This window comes from Wasmannia auropunctata, unplaced genomic scaffold, assembly GCF_000956235.1.
Source record: "Wasmannia auropunctata unplaced genomic scaffold, wasmannia.A_1.0 LD335828.1, whole genome shotgun sequence".
In the NCBI taxonomy this organism is placed as follows: domain Eukaryota; kingdom Metazoa; phylum Arthropoda; class Insecta; order Hymenoptera; family Formicidae; genus Wasmannia; species Wasmannia auropunctata.
In genome coordinates, this window is record NW_012027062.1 from 304,709 (window position 1) to 325,525 (window position 20,817).

General features: G+C 37.6%; 3 protein-coding genes and 1 long non-coding RNA gene across 10 annotated transcripts; 3 read left to right on the forward strand and 1 right to left on the reverse strand.

Annotated features, from left to right (window-relative positions):
• Window positions 1-208: 208 nt before the first annotated feature.
• LOC105455869 (anoctamin-1) lies at window positions 209-7,760 on the forward strand. 4 transcript variants are annotated; one of them, XM_011699542.1, is made up of 12 exons: window positions 209-262; window positions 374-484; window positions 1,032-1,394; window positions 2,191-2,319; window positions 2,402-2,881; window positions 3,013-3,406; window positions 3,512-3,744; window positions 3,883-4,080; window positions 4,481-4,910; window positions 5,064-5,269; window positions 5,434-5,718; window positions 5,847-7,760. In XM_011699542.1, the coding sequence occupies exons 3-12, from the start codon at window positions 1,068-1,070 to the stop codon at window positions 6,159-6,161; spliced, it is 2,997 nt and encodes a 998-aa protein (XP_011697844.1). In that variant the 5' UTR covers window positions 209-262; window positions 374-484; window positions 1,032-1,067; the 3' UTR covers window positions 6,162-7,760. The 4 variants fall into 4 exon arrangements, with proteins under 4 accessions (XP_011697844.1, XP_011697843.1, XP_011697842.1 ...); XM_011699541.1 differs by having other exon boundaries at window positions 212-484; window positions 1,029-1,394; XM_011699540.1 differs by having other exon boundaries at window positions 212-484.
• Window positions 5,199-5,440, reverse strand: LOC105455868. Its single transcript, XR_975167.1, has 2 exons — window positions 5,339-5,440; window positions 5,199-5,246 (listed from the first exon to the last, which is right to left on the reverse strand). It is a non-coding gene; the product is annotated as an uncharacterized LOC105455868 (long non-coding RNA).
• Window positions 7,761-8,375: 615 nt separating the features above from the next.
• LOC105455870 (sorting and assembly machinery component 50 homolog) lies at window positions 8,376-12,109 on the forward strand. Its single transcript, XM_011699544.1, has 8 exons — window positions 8,376-8,709; window positions 8,961-9,059; window positions 9,540-9,623; window positions 9,730-9,948; window positions 10,109-10,323; window positions 10,538-10,910; window positions 11,020-11,317; window positions 11,779-12,109. Exons 1-8 carry the CDS (start codon window positions 8,689-8,691, stop codon window positions 11,961-11,963), a joined length of 1,494 nt encoding a protein of 497 aa, XP_011697846.1. The 5' UTR covers window positions 8,376-8,688; the 3' UTR covers window positions 11,964-12,109.
• A 98-nt stretch (window positions 12,110-12,207) lies between these two features.
• Window positions 12,208-20,817, forward strand: LOC105455871. 4 transcript variants are annotated; one of them, XM_011699547.1, is made up of 4 exons: window positions 12,208-13,367; window positions 16,181-16,404; window positions 17,756-19,774; window positions 20,446-20,816. In XM_011699547.1, the coding sequence occupies exons 3-4, from the start codon at window positions 17,903-17,905 to the stop codon at window positions 20,653-20,655; spliced, it is 2,082 nt and encodes a 693-aa protein (XP_011697849.1). In that variant the 5' UTR covers window positions 12,208-13,367; window positions 16,181-16,404; window positions 17,756-17,902; the 3' UTR covers window positions 20,656-20,816. The 4 variants fall into 4 exon arrangements, with proteins under 4 accessions (XP_011697849.1, XP_011697848.1, XP_011697847.1 ...); XM_011699546.1 differs by lacking the exon at window positions 12,208-13,367 and adding an exon at window positions 13,378-13,676 and having other exon boundaries at window positions 20,446-20,817; XM_011699545.1 differs by lacking the exon at window positions 12,208-13,367 and having other exon boundaries at window positions 16,145-16,404; window positions 20,446-20,817.

The following is a 20,817-nucleotide window of genomic DNA, read 5'->3' on the forward strand; positions in this document are numbered from 1 at the left end:
AACAAACAATGTATAGTTTTTACGTTTGCACGCGAGGCGTAAGCACAGTGCAGCAAATAAGACGAATATAACTTGAAGGTTCAATCCATAATTGTCATGACTTAGCAACAGCTACGATTTACGGAACCCCATGAGCCCCGCGTGCGTGTGCACACTACTGGCCCGGTGCTCCCGCGATCGCCCGCGATCGCCGGTCACTGGGGTGGTCTCTAAAAGGAGACGGCCACGCGTGTGCCGTGTGACGTACGCCTGTATCGCCTCGGTATGTGACACAGCATGTAACTTGTCGTCTCGAAGTTCGCGTCATGTAGCGAAAACAATGATAACTGCGGTATTCTTACTTTACTTTTTCTTTTGCAACAACGACACGCAGCCGTACGTACCTTTCGCAAGAGCGATTAAAGGTTCGCGAGAGTCTTCCAGAGAGAGATAAACGTGGCGGTATCGCTCTCGGCGCGGTGAATGGACCCGCGGGCAGCGTTAGGTGAGTTTTGACACTCCGCGATTACATTGCTGGTTAAAAAAAAAAAAGTAAAGTGAAACAGTCGAGAGCACAGTTTTTTAGAACAATGGGCTGATCAATTGTTGTGATTGCATTTTTCCCGGCGCGAGCTTGATCTCGAAGGCACGTCAACACTTTTTGGTTAGCTTTAGCAAGTGAAAACAGCAGACTCTTTATTTCTATTTTCTAATCGTTTTCATCGTCATTATACGCATACACATATACGCATGTGTACACGATAATTAAGATACATGCAATGTTTAGAGAATGGAGAACATGCACATGTTGCAAAGTTACAAAAAACACGTGGGAAGTCTCTCGATGACAGATTTTCACTTGTTGCTGTTCGAATCGTTGCATTGAGATATTAATCATTAATTATTACACAAGGAAATAACGATGAGATTTGTTGGTCATGCTTCTTGATCATGATCGCATGATCGCGACGCAATTCTGATCTCTCTCTTTCTCCCTCCCTGGGTTTGCATGATGCAGCTGCGTACGTTTTGTTTGGTTTTGCACAAAGTAGGGCTTGACCTTGACAATCGACGAATTTATTGATGCGATGGAAGAGGATGACGAGAAGGTTTCTCTTACATGCGCGCAACGTCATGAAAGCAGCAATCCTGGATCGAGCGTGTATCAGTCGGTGCAGAACAGCCTGAATCAGGGCTCGCAGCAGACGTTGTATCAGAGCGTCCGTAACACCTTGTACGAAGACGCTATGAGTGTGAACAGTATGCGCAGCGCCGTCTCCTTGGACGTCTACCCCACGAATAATACGGACGACTCGTCCATTTCCGTTACGGCGAACAATGGCACAAACGAAACAGTTATAGACGGAAGTTACACAGACCAAGTTACCAAAAATAATACACACGACACAAGATTGGTAATAATCAATTTTTTCATTGTGTTCTGTGATTCTATATGTAAGATGATAAATATGAAATTGTATTTTCTTTCATTTATATTTGATTATCATATGACATATATTTCACTTTATAAGTGCATTAAACAAAAATATTGATTTTTTAAAAGTTATTTCTAAGTTTAAAAAATACTATTGAATTCTTAGTTTTGTATAACTGGAGATAGAATTGATAGATGATATATATTTCACTTTATAATTGCATTAAACAAAAATGTTAATTTCTTAGAAGTTATTTCTAAGTTTCAAAAATACTGTTGAATTCTTAGTTTTGTATAACTGGAGTTAGAATTGATAGATGATATATATTTCACTTTATAATTGCATTAAACAAAAATGTTAATTTCTTAGAAGTTATTTCTAAGTTTAAAAAATACTATTGAATTCTTAGTTCCGTATAACTGGAGATAGATGATATAATGATAGATAACTGATAGATAATACATATTTCACTTTATAATTGCATTACACAAAAATATTGAATTTTTAAAAGTTATTTCTAAGTTTAAAAAATACTATTGAATTCTTAGTTTTGCATAACTGGAGATTGATGATATACTGATAGATAACTGATAGATGATATATATTTTACTTTACAATTGCATTAAACAAAAATATTGATTTTTTAAAAGTTATTTCTAAGTTTAAAAAATACTATTGAATTCTTAGTCTTGCATAACTGGAGGTAGAACTGTTTATTGTACTACCTGTTATGTTTTTAAAAAAATATTGTAATATTTTGAATGTGATATTCCAGCTCTCTCATTCTTCCGGTACGAGATACAGTTTATATTTTCGTGATGAAATACGCTCAGTTGATTTCGTACTCGTGTGGGACGAGTATAACGGAGAAGCACAGGCCTATCGCAATGTCGAACGTAGGAGGGTAACTACCGAATTATTATTTTAAATAACGTACGTGTCATAATGTTCTGTCACTCACGAGATATTCACGCCTTTACTTTCAGATATTTGAAAAGAATCTGGAGAAAGAAGGAGTGCAATTGGAGTACGAGCAAGCGGAGTCAAACGGCTTGCACTTCATAAAGATTCACGCGCCTAAGGAGGTCTTGCGTCGGTACGCCGAGATATTGAAGCTCAGACTGCCAATGAGAGAATTGCCTTGCTACGAAATGCACGAGACGAGCAGCAACATTATTATCAAGGAGGTGAATTCGCTCTTTCGACGGATTATGAACCGATATTACGTCGACACGGCTATCTTCCCGACGATGAAGCAGAACTTCACGGCGGTGTACAGCAGGGACAAGGATTATTTATTCGATCTCGATTCGCCCAATTTTTTCACGTCGGCAACTCGCTCGCGCATCGTGCAGTTTATATTGGACCGAACCAGATTCACCGAGACCAAGGAGGACGATTTCGCGTTTGGTGTCGAACGACTGATATCCGAGCACGCGTACGTTGCGGCGTATCCGCTTCATGATGTAAGTCATCATTTCATCTTATTTCTACTACAGCGGTTCGAGAGTTATAAAAATTCTATTCTGAGAGAAAAATGACTCACACTCGGTATACATATATATATATATACATAAGCGTGTTATTTATGTTTCAGGGAAGTCTGCACACTCCAGACTCAATGCGGTATCTTTTGTACAGCGAATGGGCCAGTTTGAGAAAATGCCTTCATTATCAGCCCTTGGATTACATCAAGGAGTACTTTGGAGTGAAGATCGGGCTTTATTTCGCCTGGCTGGGATTTTACACTCACATGCTAATCCCAGCGAGTGTCGTCGGCCTTTTGTGCTTTATATACAGCTGTGCCACTTTGTACAACAATAAACCGAGCGAGGATATTTGTAATGGTAACGGTACTATCGAGATGTGTCCATTGTGCGATTATTTTTGTGGTTACTGGGATCTAAAGGAGACGTGTTTGCACTCGAGGATCACATATCTGTTCGACAATCCATCGACGGTGTTTTTCTCTATATTTATGTCATTATGGGGTATGCTGGAATTATCAATAATAGCTAAATCAATGAATAACTTGTAAAATTAATTACTGCATATTTGAATAACTTTTATATGACATAGTATAATTATGTTTATAGCCACATTATTCCTTGAACTATGGAAGAAATATTCTGCCGAAATAACCCACAGATGGGATTTGACTGGTTTAGATGCTCAAGAAGAATATCCTAGGCCATTGTACTTAGCGCGGCTTGCGCATGTTAAAAAGAAGTCTGTCAATATTGTTACGAATGCGGAGGAGCCGAAAGTGTCGTTCTGGAAGATGAGATTGCCCGCTATGATTCTCAGTTTTTCTGTTGTTCTACTTTTGGTACGTTTAATTCCTACAATATTAAACAGAAATTGCTATTAGAAAAGTATTCGTGAGAATATAATTTCGTATATCTTTAATAATATTTATATTGTCTTATAAAAAAAAAACTTATAACTTGGTCTTATAACTTTACAGATAGTTGTAGCTATGGCTGCGATTCTCGGGGTAGTTCTGTACAGAATGTCGGTTTTAACTGCGCTAAGCGTTTCGGGACACCCAGTGGTAAATAGCCATGCTATATTGTTCACTACGGCGACCGCCGCGTGCATCAATCTCTTTTGCATTATTTTGTTCAATTGGCTCTACGGTTGGCTAGCAGAATATTTGACTGAGGTAATTTTTCTAAGGAGTTTACCTATCTATTAACACATTAATATAATAATTATATTATGGTAATTTGAATTAAATTATTTTTTGACATATATATCGATAATTAATAATTTTTAAAGTAAATCATTGAAAATAAAGACTTTAAAGATATTTTTATGGGCTTAATAAATAAATATTCTTAACAATTCGAATATAATAGGCTAATTATGGGATGGGAATCGGCGCGGTAATTATTGCGCAATAATTACCGCGCCGATTCGCATTAGCCTATTATATTAAAATTGTTGATTATTTCTGGGAATCTTTCTAGCTAGTTAGTTATATAAGATAGTTATATAAAATAGTTTAATTAATAAATTAAGTTTAATTTTAATTAATAAATATTCTTGTTTGTTATTTTCAGATTGAGTTACTTCGTACTCAGACCGAGTTTGACGATAGCTTGACTCTGAAAATTTATTTATTGGAATTTGTAAATTATTACGCCTCTATATTTTACATAGCGTTTTTCAAAGGGAAATTCACCGGTTATCCAGGAAATTATAATCGCTTCTTGGGCTCTCGACAAGAGGAGTGCGGACCGGGCGGTTGTCTCTTGGAATTGTGCATCCAACTCAGCATCATTATGATCGGCAAACAAGCCATGAATACTATCTTGGAGATGCTCTATCCGCTATTTTACAAGTGGATGAACACCTTGAAAGTTCACATGGGCTCGAAAACGTTTGACCCGGACAAAAGATCTTCGTCTCGAAAATATTTGCAATGGGTCAGAGATTATAAATTAGTCCAGTGGGGACCTAGAAGTCTTTTTCCTGAATATTTAGAAATGGGTAAATACAAACGAAACATTGTTTATTATACTAAATAATAAATAATTATGTGATTAAAGTATTATGTATACTAGAGATATACGATGGAATGGTAGCCGAAAATTTTTCTCGAAAAAAATGTAATTATAATTATAATTTTACTCTTTTTTTTAGTGCTCCAATACGGATTTGTTACCATCTTCGTTGCTGCGTTTCCATTAGCGCCATTCTTTGCATTGCTGAATAACGTTTTCGAGATGAGATTGGACGCGAAAAAATTGTTGACCATATACAGGAGGCCAGTTGGACAGCGTGTCAGGGACATAGGCATATGGTATCGCATTCTCGATTCAATTTCTAAATTGTCCGTCATCACAAACGTAAGTTTCGTAATTTTAACAGCTGATGTAATTTTTGAAGAGATGTGATTTGAAATTTATCATATATACAAAGTATTTTGTAACTGGAAACATTATTTCACAAAATATAATTCTTTCATCTAAAATATAATTTTGCTCAACAGCACAAACATTTCCGTTTTTAGGCATTCATCATAGCTTTTACTTCGAACTTTATACCGCGGCTAGTTTATCGTATAACAATTTCGGATAATTATTCACTAGAAGGTTACCTAGATCATTCTCTATCAAAATTCGATACTATCGATCTGAAAAGCAGTCAGTCAAATATGACGTTGAATGGAACTCCGGTCGAGATCTGCCGCTATCCAGATTACAGAGAGCCACCAGACTCGCTAAACAAGTACCAGTACAACATCATGTTCTGGCATATATTGGCGGCTAGACTGGCTTTTGTCGTCGTTTTTGAGGTACGGTTTTTTTTCCTTTTTATCCGAATTCTAATTTTAAAATATCTGCATTTTACATCGATCTATTTTTTTTATTTTCACTTAACAAATAGGGAAGATAATTGTAATACATTCGCGTAATTTTGCAGAATATTGTGGCACTCGTAATGATCCTTATACGGTGGTGCATTCCTGATATGAGTTCTAAGTTACGCAATAGGATACGTCGCGAAGCGTACATCACCAACGAAATTATTATACATCAAGAGACGCAACGAGCTTGCGGGCGGCCCGGCAATGGTGTAGAGTCAAAAATCGAGAAAACATACGTGGTTGCCAACGAGAGTGCCGACAGATGGAACCGAGTCATGGGAAACATGATGACAACTTCGGAATTTGATCTGGAGATCCACGGGAGCCCTGTTTCGCCCGTCTCTCCGCGCGTCAGTCCAATTGTGATCTGATAGATACCAAGGATTCATAAAATCTGTGGGATTCGCGAGTAGCATAGGTTTTTTTGAAAACTTATTAGGTCGGTGCAAAAAGTTCGTCGTCTCTGTGCCGAAAAATAGAATTCAAAGAATTTCTAAAAAGGCTATTTTTGTAAAAAATTCTATTAATTGCAATGGTCACTACTTTAATAGAATTTTTTTATTTAAAAAGAGGACGAAGATTTTTATCTGATTTTTAAAAGACTTATCAGTAGCTTTAAAAGTTGTAATTTAATGAAAGAATGTCAAAACTTTTTGCATCACTTAAATAATATCGTGATTTTTCGCTAGTCGTGATAAATACGGACTTTGTTCTAAAGATCTGACGAAGAGGGATATTATTTTTAGAAGTAATGTATATATATGTACACATTGAAAGTATATTTTCAATGCAAAGGCCACCATTTTAATTACCTCTAGCTATCTAATTGTAACAGATGCCATATAAAATTTATGCTATATTTTTTATAGCGAAATAAGAATCTCTATAAATTTTATAAACTTTATTAACACGTTAATTGCCATGGTGATCACACTCGCGCCTGGCTTTTTAATAGCATCTTTAATAGCATCGAAATTTTGCTACCAAATTTTTTAAAATGATTGTAACAAATAAGTGTCGTTTAATATAATATTTGAAACATAAACAGCTGGATGACAGTGCAAAGTAGAAAGGACGGAATTTAACAAGATGATGTGACTTATTTAATCGTATTGTTTATAATATTTACTTTATTTGCTGACGATGACGAAAATGTCGAAAATATATTACTATGACATTTATGTGAGGACACAAGATTCACTAGGCAGACAACGTGTTAACAGAATTGAAATTCGATATTAAAGTATATGCATCTATATACATATTGCGACCAATAGTGAATTTTTCTAAACGATATTATTGCAATATTGATATTGATTATAATTGTTATTTATCTGGGAGTGTATATTAACTTTATCACAAACCCGCAATTTTATTGTTGTTAGCAACGTTTCTGAGTTATACATTTTTACTATAAGTTTCTATTATTTTTATGACGTTATGTAAAATAATGAAATATGCGATATATGTAAGGATCTCTGTTGTAGCCAATGATTTCATTTCGGCGAAGATGGGCTCGATGATATCGTCATTCGGTTATCAACTCGGAATACACATGTGATTAATGTAGCAAGCATTGTGCACAAATGCCATAAATGCCTGCCAGTATTAGATGTGATCTCTATAAATTTTACGCGCACAGTGACTATATTGACCAACAATTTACAAACATCACAAATTAAATGTATCATTCGGTATTGACGATTAAAAATTACTCCTTATTACCGTATTCGAAGTAAATCATTGGGTACAAGATAAAAGATATATTGTGTATAATAAGAGATCAACTGAATTGCGTATAGCCGAAGATTTTATATATCGGTATATATTTTATGGTAAAAACACGGACTTTTCTCAGAAAGATTATATAAAATATACGGGGATATCTTTGGGAAGAATCTCAGGCTTGTTTAAATAATTATTAGATCACTGTACTGTGAGATATTTGCAGATATATTCTTTCTAAGAGATTTTAAACTATAATTGTTCCTTCTTTCAATATTTTATTGTTACATAATAAGGATATACATCTCAAGTTTATAATCAAACATATATATATATATATATATATATATATATTATATATATTTTAAATAAAAGAAGAAAGAATAATTGAAAATTATTCTGATATCTTTTCTCCTCAGTCAATCGAGCAAAATACAATCGCTTTGCGTCTGGCGAGAAAATATGATTAAAAAATTCATCATTTATTGTAAGCGTTAATTAAATACCGCTTGAACTCTCCAGCTTTAATTTATCAATCATTGTAAGCTATTTAAATGTATTAATTTTTCTCCAGTCATACAATTTGTTTTTTAGTGCACGCAAAAAAAGAGATGATTTCTGGCGAGAAAATGTGATAAAAGAATTTATCATTTGTTGTAAGCGCTAATTAAATACCGCTTGAACTCTCTAGCTTTAATTTTTCAATCATTGTAAGCTACTTATAATTTATATGAATTTTTCTCTAGTCATACATTCTTTTTTTAGTGCACGCAAGAAAAAGTTTGATCGCACAAAATTTCAGATCGTTGACAATTCGAACACCCTCTATGAAAAGGGCATTAATTTTTCTCCGGTAATACATTTGTTTTTTAGTGCGCACACGAAAAAAAAGTTTGATTGCACAAAATTTCAAATTGTTGATTACAATTCGAGCACCCTCTATGAAAGGGACGTATCACGTGTCCGCGTTCTAACGTGGTGCTGCGATCGCACCGGTGATCGGCACGCGGTCCGCGATACATGTTTTTTTTCCGCGTTCGATGTCCTTAAATTGTAGGTTCGCGTGTGTGCGTTTACCCGACACGTTTTTTACGTCGTCGCACCGGATTCTGGCATGAGATTTTAGCGCGGCGGCCGTGTGAAAAAGGGAGGCAGAAACTCGCCGACGAAATAATGGGCACCGTCCACGCTAAGGCACGTATTTATTATTAGGTTACGGCATAACCTAAAATCCGCATTTGGGATCCGCTCCGAATGAGATAATCTCTAATAATAATACATCGAGATAATTTTAATTTTCATTCCGAATACTCGTGATATTCAATCGGTGACGATTTTGGATTTGATGAATTTCACGTAGCTCGTATATTGTAGATGTTTACTAAGGAGTGTGTTGAGTACAAATGTGATCTAACAGGCGGATATTTTTTTTATTTTTTTTTTAGGAACCCAATAATCCCTCAGGCCTGGGTCAATTATCTAAGGAGAACGCCTCCGCGAATAAATGCAATGACCCACCAAACGACCCCGCAAAGGACGACTTTGTATGTCTATGACATTTGCGTGATAAAACTAATTCATATTTTTTATTATATTCTGCCTGGCAGAGGCAGAGACTTTGGAATTTTCTGAGTGTGGAGTACCTCACTAAGCGTCGAAAAGTGGTAGGGAGGTGTAACAACAAATATTTTATCTTTTCTGTTACATGTCAAAATATATTTCTACTTCTATATTTAATTTCTTTTCATATTTTTTTCTTTATAAATATGAATATTTTTTGTTTAATTTTGTCTCGCAAGATATCACGCAAGAACTAGCTCACTTAAATAATTATTTAAAAACATTTTTTTTAAATACCCCGAATTCAGGACATGGAATTCCACACCCATGGGATCTCAGAGTGTGCGAAAGCTCCGTACCCTCCATAAGGAAGTCTCTGTCCCTGCTGAGTGAACTCTAGTCTCTATGTATAAGTTTCTTCGCTTTAAGAATTAATTATTAATGTCTCATTGTTCTTCCTGCAGCCATCATTTTCCAGTAGCAAATCTCAGTTGCATAGGGAAGATGAGAATGAGCAGACAAACAACATACTTCTGCAGACAGTGCAGGTATGCCAATAAAATTATTCAGATAGCAGTCACTAGTCATATGACATTGCTAATCGTATGTGTGCGTGGATTTTGAAATTTGCTCTTTTTTTTTCGCTCCCGCCAGGCACGAGTTGACAAGATACACGTGGATGGACTTGTACGAACGAAGGACGACATAATCAAGTCGCAGGTGATGGACTTGTTTAAGGCGTCGAATTTCGAGGATGTTATTATACGCGCTTACAAAGTGCGGGAGAGGCTTGACGCTTTGGGATGCTTTAGGAATATTGGAATTTACATCGACACCAGTCACGGATCCGACGCCACCCCTGACGGTGTTGAAGTGGGTCTATATAAATTAAAAACAATTAATTCGACAGAGAATAAGTAATTTTTCAGATTTAAACGTAACGCGGTGGTTTTCATTGCTCTCGTACGCCGCATGCGAGTACGCGCTTCATCCGCAATGCTCACTAGTGTGTCATGTTTTTCTTCGTCGCCAGGTCACTTTCAAGGTACGCGAAATGAGACGTTTGGTCGGCGGTATCAGCACGATGGTCGGGAACAACGAGGGATCCCTGCTCGTCGGCGCGAGGGCGCCGAATCTGTTCGGCCGGGCGGAACGTGTCCAGATGGAGTACTCACACGGTAACAAAAGTTCGATCAACTTCAATGTATCCGCCATTAAACCGTTTCCGCAGAGCTTGTACAACGCAGTGTGAGTCGGGATATCCGCATCTAATTCTTGCAAAGCGGCGACTACAATGAGACTTGAGATTTAAGAAAATTGGTCAATCGCAATTGATTATTCTTCTCACGTGAGATAAATAATCGACTGTGATCGGTCAATTTTCTCAAGTCTCATTGTAGACGCCGCTTCGCGCACGTTATTGGCGTCGCGTTAACCAGCTGGATTTTTGGACGCTTTGCAGATTAACCGGCACCGTGTTCAGCACGACGCACGATTTCCCGTGGTCGGGTTTCAAGCAGAACGACAAGGGGCTGATGTTCGACATTGAGCTCAATCAGACGGACACCTCCAAGCACAACATACAATACGAGGCTGCATTTAGGAACATCAATTGCTCGAAACAGGCGGCCTTCCGCGTCCGGGAGCAGTGCGGCCCGAATTTGAAATCCGCGCTCAGGTACATCTGGACGATAGACAAGAGGGACTCGCCTATATTCCCCGTTTCCGGGAGTCTCATGCGACTAACGACGGAGATGGCCGGCCTGGGTGGCGACATCGGTTTCTTGAAGAACGAGCTCGCCATACAGACAAATTGGTCGCCCCACGAGTACCTTGTGAGTGCTTGATTTCTCTCGTTTGGAACGTTCCTTATTTCCGGTCCTTCCGACAATTTTTTTATATTGTGACGTGAACTTTCATCGCGAATTTTCCACCTTCGGACAGACATTCCAGCTGGGTCTTCAGTCTGGGCTGTTGAGTGCAATCAGTAACGACATGAAAATAAGTATCGCCGATCACTTCTTCCTGGGCGGTCCCCTGAATCTACGCGGATTCGACATGAGAGGATGCGGGCCTCGCTCCGAAGGGAATTCCGTGGGCGGCGAGATGTATTGGGCAGCCGCCCTTCACGTGTACACCCCGCTCCCGTTCAGACCCGGTCGTAACAGTTTCGGGGATCTATTTAGGCTGCACGGTTTCATCAACGGCGGTAACTTGTCCAACTTTACGTACGGTGAGCGAAGTAAGTACGAGTAGCAGCTACCATCAATACATAGAAGTTTCCCCGTTAGAAATTGATCGGCCTATTTTACCTTCTAATTTGAAATCTAATTACATTCACAATTGTTCTAAATGAAATTGAGATTTAAGAAGTAAAAGAGAATTTATTGCGCAATTTGTTTCTTAATAATTATTTCTTTATTTGTATTTTTTGCATTCATATCAGTCTTAATCTTTTGGTTACAAAAAGTATATTTTGAAATTTTCAAATTACATTCACAATTGTTCTAAATGAAATTGAGATTTAAGAAGTAAAAGAGAATTCATTGCGCAACTAGTTTCTGAATAATTTATTTTTTCATTTGTATTTTTGCATTCATATCAGTCTTAATCTTTTGCTTACAAAAAGTATATTTTTTAATTGCTCAATTTCGTTAATATATTTTATTAATTCGGATGCTTATGCGCGTTCGAAAATTTCAGGTAATCTGTACAATGAAAACATGAAGATTTTCACGGAGAACGTCCGCTGTGCCATCGGCGGCGGCATCGCGATGAGGCTGGGGAACATCGCCCGCATAGAATTGAACCTAGTTACACCGTTGTTGTTCATGAGGAGCGACGTGCTCCAGCAATTTCAATTTGGTATTGGCGTACAATATCTGTGAGCATTTTATCATCTTTCGATATAGTCTTACATTATTACGATGGAGTGTAAAAAAAATAGAGAGATTACGTGTAAATTTATTTCTGATTCTTGTCCGAGACAGAGGTTCGGTATGTATATTTGCAATAAAGTCACAGAGAAATCGAACGCTGTCTTTGCGAGCGCGGTGGGCACGACACGAAACCGCTTATTTACATTAATTAATCGAATCGAGGGAAGAATCGGTCTTTACATATTTTACGAAAAATTAATCAATGGCTACGTTCGGCAGAAAAATTAGTTTTGCACACAACTGTTGTAAGATTTTTTTTTTACCGTTTTACCATTTTTATCGTTAGTTCCTCACTGGATTTTAAATGTATAAACTAATGATGTTAAAAAATTTTACAACAGTTACAAAGCTGCTTTTTCTGTTGAATATTGTAATTATCAGCCCAGTAAGCAAAAAATCATCACTACGATCTTTTTACAATGAATATTTAATAATATATAACGTTTTTAAATTTGTTGAATTTAATGTTGTGTACAACGTTTTTATGAATGAACTTAGACATTGATTTTGAGGGTTCAATAATGTTAATATTACAAATATTGCAATTCATATCGTGTTTGTGTTCAATTCATGTTTTTAAAATATTTAAAAAATAATTTTAAAACCATACTATTATACAATATTTGTAAATATTTACTAAATATGCAAAAATGATGAAAAAAATATACGTAATATCATTTTAAAAAGTAGATTTAATATTTCTTGTTTACTGGGAGTGTACTCTGATACTCTGTTACTGAAAGAAAAAAAAACGGTGATTTATTCTCTTAACAATATGCTTTAACAATGCGTATCGTTTTTTCTTCTGCTTCTTGTAACAGAAGAGCTATTTGAAGAAAAATTCCGTATATAATCTGTCATACACAATGCTACGTTTAATACTGCAGCGAAAAATTATGACAAAGGAATTCCTAGTTATTAAAATGTTAAGAGGTACTCCACAGATTGTCGAGATTGTATCTCGGCGTGTTATAACACTTGGACTTCGATGTTTACTATCGTAAAGTCCTGCCGGTCTCCGTTCACGTTTTCTGACGCAACAATCTCATACTGTTCCGTCGATTCGCGTGGCGTGATTTGCACACGTTCGGCAATGCCCGTTAACAAAACGATCATTAACAGTAATCATGTATGCGTATGTGAGAGATGGATGGCGACAAGAGGGGGCGGAACGGGAGAGGCGGAGGGGTCGGGCTGGAAAGTTACTCACTGACCCTGAGTAACCCGAGTATGGAGGAAAAATAAGAGCATTGGGACAACGTGAAAACGACGACGAAAACAATATCTACGCGAAATATCGCTTTTCGCCGCGTCTCGCGGCGAGATATCTCGTAATCGGTGGCAGCGAATATCGTACGTATGTATGTATACTTACTCGCGTTATGTAATGTCCGCGTTCATATATATTTAGATATTTATCCGCACGTTGTATCTGATGTGTGGTACCGGGTAACGTACTACCCGCGACACGGTTCCGCGAAATATTTCGTCACGCGTTGCATACGTGAATCAGCTAATTGTTTTTAAATGGGAAATCTCACGATGACACACGCCGGCTATTCTTAGAAAATCGTTCTCAACGCCAGATCAGTGGAGCAGTGCCCGATAAATCTATCACATGGTGACGATAATTTTCGGCCGTCGCGCCGCGGGATCTTATGCGTAATAATAATTTTTGTGGGTTTTACAGAACTATTATTTCAATTTCCAGCTTTAGGAAAACGCTGAGATTAGAAAATAAGACTACATTTCAGAGTCGAATCGGTAATTCAAAAGCGTATACGGATTAAACGCATAAAGAGGCGAAATGTGTATGAAATTCTTAAAATTATTATTTATTCTAGTCATAATATATCCCGCTCGAGGAGCGAAAATTTATTTATCCAATTTTGATTTTTTTCTACATATGTATATCGTACACATCGGCTATTCGTTCGTTAAATTTTTTCTTCAGACTTGAAGCTGCGAGCTACGTTTGTCATTGATGGTTTTTCTCATTTGTCTACCTTCTCTCGATCCTTCACCATATGTTTCCTATTGTTCACTTGAAAACAGCTAGGGTCGTGTAATTGAAATAGGAAAAAAGACGTATGTAGCCTTCAGTTCTCAGGTTAATTTCCGGACCTCCAGGGGCATCTGTATGGCCCTCTTTTGTCCTCGAATAGCCTCGGGCTAGCTTTTGGACTTAGAGTAATGGAATGTATTATCAGCTTACGTACATACATACATAAATACAAGATAAGAATTCCTAAGAATTACGTTCTCAGGATTTTTCTCGAATAAACTGCTCTGTATAGGTGGCACATTCCAATTAATTAATACACTGTTCTGACTTTTTTAATCATTTATTTTAAATTACGAATTGTTTAACTGCAAACTCGATTTTTATCATAAAGATAAATTTATTTCCTTCCGCTTGCTTTCTCTTTTTTTTTTCATTGAAAATCGAAATTCTTTTTAAACTGAATACCAAAACTCCAGCACACAGGATGTATGTATATACCTGCCATTCTAAACAAATTTTTCTTTTTCATCCTATGCCAACGCAGTAGGCAGTTTCTCATGGGAATTTGAATCGACAAAGGAAATAAATACGTTGAACGTGCCGACACAATTCATTGCAGTTACAAGAAAATGCAACGTACGAAATAAAAAAATTGTGTATTATAAAATGTAGAAGCGGGGTACAAGCGAGAAAAATCTTCGGAATGTATGCGTCTATCTCGTTTTTCTAGAATCGAATTATAGAATTTTTCTGGAAGCGATTTCGCGTGAATTCGCCTTCGCGAATCTATAATGTATACATGCAATAACAGATCGGCATTACGGGAGAAAGGATCGTGTAAAAAAAGCCTTAGCTGTTACGTCGAGTAGTTCGTTTTCCTTCACCGACTTTTCACTCTCGAATCCGCGGTCATTGTCTCTTATGGAATTGCATATCTAAATAAAAGCGCAAAAAGTGAGAAGTCAGTGGAACGATATATATAAAACTCGATTGTAATTAGCGCGTGATTATATGGATATATATATGTATTTGGTGCATTTAGTGGCGATCCAATTTTTGCCATCGAAATAAATTCGACCGGAAGCGGTATGACGTTAGATGACGACAGATAACGACATTCGTTCGTCATTTAACGTTGTTTTATAGCATCTGACAGTCAGAGCACATGATGACTCGACTTATTTTTACAGGTAACAATAATATGATTATTCAATCTTCTCGACGTTTCCAGACTTCTTGACGCTGAGACCTTTGAATCAGAGAATAATTAAATAGTTGGATCTTTAGTCTAAAGTCATCGTGTCGACGAAGATCGTTATAATATCGAAATGTTTTCCGTATGCTCGAAATTCGATATATCCTGAAATTTTTTCCGTTTCCTCTTCGTTCCTTTTTCCCCCAACATTCCTACGTTGTCATTCGAAGGTCGTGCAATCGCACTGTCAAACGAAGGATTCGTCACGCGACGATGTGCATTGTCCTGTGTAACAATTCAGAATTGTCGACCAATAGAAAGTTTTAAAAACCCGCTTTTATACCACGTATACGCTTGCCACGATTTCTTTTTCGCTCCCGGTAAACGGCGACCGGAGCACGTGACCGTTTCACCAGGTTTGTGCCTAACCGCATGGTCGATCGTGTCCGATCGGCCCACATCTTATTTTTTTTTTTAAAGCGACTGCGCCTTCCTGATTTTCCTTCCAATTAATTCATCTCGCTCAATCAAAACGGAATAATCGGCGTGACGCGGGATAGGACGAGAGACACGATCGAGAAAACATTTTTGCGTCGACCGAAGTGTAGGATCATATGTTCCTTGAGTGACACAAGCATAAAAAATTCGCGGCATTGTGTCCTCCTTTGGAAACCGCGGAACTTCGTATCCGAAACATTTTTTCTAAAACGAAAGTATATTTTGGATATGCGATCAAAATATATGCGTGGAACATTTAATTATATGCAATATAGTCAATATAGATCTTGTATGACAGCGTGGCGGGGGGGTCCTCTTCGATGCTCCGATCGCACGTGCCTGAGAAGCGGCCTTCGCGCATGCGCGTCTCTCCTCCCCACCCGGTGCCGTCCAGCTGGGCTGGTGGCCGCGCCACCAGCGCCGCTGGCGTCCACTGCTGGCACCGCTCCGACCACAGTCTCATTTTAGCAGAAGATGGCCGCTTAAGTATCTCGTAAACATGTGTTCCGTAAAAATGTACCCGTCTGAGATAAACACCCTCGCCTCTGCGAAATCAAGTGGAATCAACACCGGCGCTGATTTGTGGTGTAAAAGGGCTACGACCTGCGATCATATTTTGGTGGAGGAACTGTCGCCGTCGTGGTGTAAGGATAGCGACGTCGTCGTCGTTTACGAGGACTGTTCTATTTCACGTAAGTTGCGAGTGTGTACATATGCATGTATTATACGTGACGTACGGCGCGCGAGCGTGCGACGCGACGCGATGCGCAATATGGTGTGTATGTGTGTGCGCGCGCGGATGACTCTCGGACTCTCCGTATCGATGACTGATTCTACGTCACAAGCTAAAATCAACCTCTGAATAATCGCACGCGCTCGCTATGGAGTCGCATCGACGCGCCCGACGATCGAAACATGCCCGCCGCGAGGAACGTAAGCGTCGTCGTGCCCGTTCACGCGACGTTTCCCGCGGCACGCTCGCCGTTTTCCCCGCCGTTATCGATCCATACACATAGACTGATATCCCCGATAATATATGTTATCTATGATATGTTGTATCTGAAGAAACGTTTCCGATTACATTCTGATCCGGAGTCACATATAGGCGTGTAACGAGCGCGCTTTTGTAATTGGCTGTAGATAAGAAATCGTCCCTTCAATAATTAGTCGAGCCTTGGAGAGTCAAATAAATTCTTGCTTGAGTTTACAGTGATAAGGTAAGGTTCATAAAAAAAAATAGGCGAATTAGGAAAAATAATTAGCTCGGTCGGTTGATTTTTTCAGCATTTTAGAGGAAAAACATTTCGAGTTAGCCGAATGAGTTATATTTTACATAATACTATAAATTGGCTATCTATCAAATTAATATTAATGTTTAATAAAAAATGCTGGATCTAGAAAGAAAATGTTTAAAATAAAAATTGTATATTTTGCAAGGGTACTTATTGTAATAGTCTTGCGACGTGCCGACAGTAGTTTTCCAACGGTAATAATGGCAAGCATTCTCTTTAAACAAAATTTAATTTTTTTTTTCGTAAAAATAGAATATTAAGGAAATCTCAACGAAAATTCAATATTTATTTAATATATAATTTAATATATCATTCAATATTTATTTAATATATAATTTAAATTTTCTTTTTTATATTTTGAAAAATGAAAAATTTAATTATATTTAATTTAAGTCCTTATTTGTTTATACTTTGTTGACACAAGTGTCAACAGTATCTGTTTATATCCAAGTTTAGTCTTGATATTATGGTATGTAAATAATGCTAGAATAAACTTATTCTATAACTGTTAAAGTTTAAACAGCACACGCTGTTAAAATTACGGTATAGAATTAGTTCACAAGGCTGAGCAAATCCTCTTTCCACAAATCTTTCTTTCTATGCAATATAAAGTCATATTTATATATAATATTTTTAGTTCAGAGTTATAAAATACTCAAGATCTATAATTTCTGAAATAAAAAATATCAATTAAAAATCTTATTTTTCTTGCAGATAAGCATATTCTAATCAGTGTATGTTTACTTTTCAGAACATATAAGACTAGGAAGAAGTAGAGGCAAAATAGCAATTTGAGTCCGAACACGCCAAGGATTCCTTTGCCCTTTGGATCTGCACATTTAGGCCTCTCTAGTATCACGTGTTCATCAACTCTCACCTCCCGTGGAAAATCTCCAAGATGCATTCTGCACAACAAACAATAATGTCTTACATCGCGACGAAAAAGAGATCTATAAGCCACGTTTTACGTGGAGAAAACAATGTACCGTTTACGAACGATCAGAGCACATCTCTCGTTCGAACATTGAATAATATCCTAGGTGGGAAGTACCTGCCAAATATGGGGCTAACGAATTCTCTGTCTGTTACGGTTGTAAATAACGAAATACTGAATTCTGATAGACTTTTGGAAAATTCGTCGACAAAAATCAAAGATATGTCGCATATTTTACGAACGAAAACGCTTCTGATTGAATCTAATTTGAAGCAGAGAGATTCCACAGATATGTACAAAGATTGTATCGAATCCTTGATGAATCCTTCCAACGATTCTTTGTTAGGACATGAAGTGAACCCCGTAAGTTATCTACACGATTGGGATACTGTCGACGATTTTAACTTGATTAGCAGAAACGATGCGAATTTTATGAAGAATTTTTACGATACATATAAAGAGAATAATAGTACAATGGAATCTCACTCTGTGCTGCGCGTTAACGAGACAGAAACGGAAGATAAGATTGACGCCACTGGTCATCCTTCGGATGTCGATCCGCAGAAGTACGAAATTAACGTGCACAAAGACACGGACGACACGGAGTCCTTCCACATGGTGTCTCACTGGGAAGTGCCAACCGTACCCGCGGATTTCGATATGAAGAGCACAGTGTCGCATGTCTCCAACGTTTTCCGAAATGCTTTGAACTACTTGAGTTTTTACTTGACAGCAGGAATGGCCGCGAAGCGCTCGACGAAGCACCGGCGGAAGGCCAACGCCATCGCGATAGGCCGTGGTCGCGGTAGAGCAAGGTGTCAGCTGAGGCGTTCCGGGGTGAGCCAAACCGTGTGCCGGAAGGAATGCATCAAGAACGACGATTGCGAGCAGAGTAATCTTGTCGCGGCGGCGCCGAACGATTGTCCGTTAGACAACAAACTCGATAATTTGGACAACGTGAATATTCCAGTTCCCACTCAAGTCGCAAAACAGATTGATGGCCCGAATGTCTTGATGTCCAGCTTACCCAAAGGAACAGCTAGGAAGGGAAAACCGAAGGCGTGCGCGAAGAAGAAAACTAAAGCGAAATACATGACCAAAGTGCGTTACATAGCTAATTCTTCGATGAGTAATTACATTTATTGCGAGGATAGCAACAGCGAGACATCTGATGCACACGAGGAAGATTCGTTTCGATCGCGGACATTGTCGGAGAACTCGTCTGATTTCGAGGACAGTTGGATCGTTTTTGAGGATGACGAAGAATTGCACGAGAGATGCGAGGAACGCGAAGCGACTGAACACCCTATCGACAGAGCACACAATGTTCCTGATTCTTCGATGAGGAAGAACGATAGTCCTTGCGAGGATTCCAACAGCAAAACTCGCGATGCCGTGAAAACTCCGATTCGATTTCGAGCGTCGTCAGAGAGTTCCGAAGATTACAACAATTGCAATTCCGCAGCTCTAGACGAGCAGAAAGCGACCAAGTACTCGCGAATGCATTACGGCTATTTCACGAAGATCATCGACAAATGCCAACCGTGTAAGGTTTACCAAATGCAAAAGAATTTGCCCCGACACCACCGATTACCGTCAGACAGTTCTGAAAATTCTGATGATTTCAATGGTTTCAAAATATCTGATTGTAATAATTCCGAGAATTCTGATGAATCTAATAATTCCGAAAATTTGGATAATCTCAATAATTCCTTTGCTACTGAAGACGACGTTGACGGCAGTGGGATAAGCTTTCATGACGGAGACAGCCAGTTCGATGACATGATCATCTTTGCTGATGAGGACAGCGAGGAATTACTGGCGCAAACAAAGAAGGTATTTAACTTGTAAAATGTTCTTAAGACTGTATGTACGATAGCGTTTAAATTTTAACATTTTATATAAAAATTTAAATATAAAAGTTTAAATATAAAAATTTAATATAAAAAGAAAATGTTAACATCGTATTTATAGATTTTCCTTAAATTTTTATATAAAATGTTAAAATTTAAACGCTATCGTACATACAGTCTTAAGAACATTTTATAAGTTAAATAACAAATAACTTTAAATAACAAATAACTTTAAATAAAGATTCTCAATACTTACTTTTGATTGTCATTTCAGAAGCGAGAAAACTACAAAATAGGAAAATCTATAAATACGATATTAACATTTTCTTTTTATATTTAAATTTTTATATAAAATGTTGAAATTTAAACGCTATCGTACATACAGTCTTAAGAACATTTTACAAGTTTGGTCTGTCAAATTAGGTAATTTAATCGGTATTTATTGCACATATATAAATTGCAAGACTTGCGTGATACAACAAAATCCTTAATAATCGTTTTATTATTTTATTAACAACTGTGCGTTAAGTCAGTTTTAAATTGTCACAAACGACATTAAATATATGAGATATATTTCTGTATATCTCGCATATTTATGTTTATAATATGTGCATACATCAACAGAAAATATCGAAATTTGAAATTCGATTTCAGGTGAGCTTCGACCCGACTCCAGTAGTACATGTTATGGTAACATGGAATTACGCATACCGAGCAGCCCGAAAAGGCCCGTGGGAAGAAATTGCACGGGACAACGAGAGATTTAGGGGGCGCATAAGATCCATCGCGATTGTCCTCGAGCCGATTTTAAGAAGTAAACACCGCTCTCAAATTTGGAAAGAACGATTCGCGCTTCCGGAATAACTCAATTTATGGTTAATATCTTTTTAAATATCGAAAATAACGGAATTGATATAAAGAAAAATTTCTCTTAGCGTGTAGTTAAAATACATGTGATATTTAAATATAACTTAATTGTCAGCATTTTTATTCATCAAAATAGTTGCTGTGTCGGCAACATTTTTC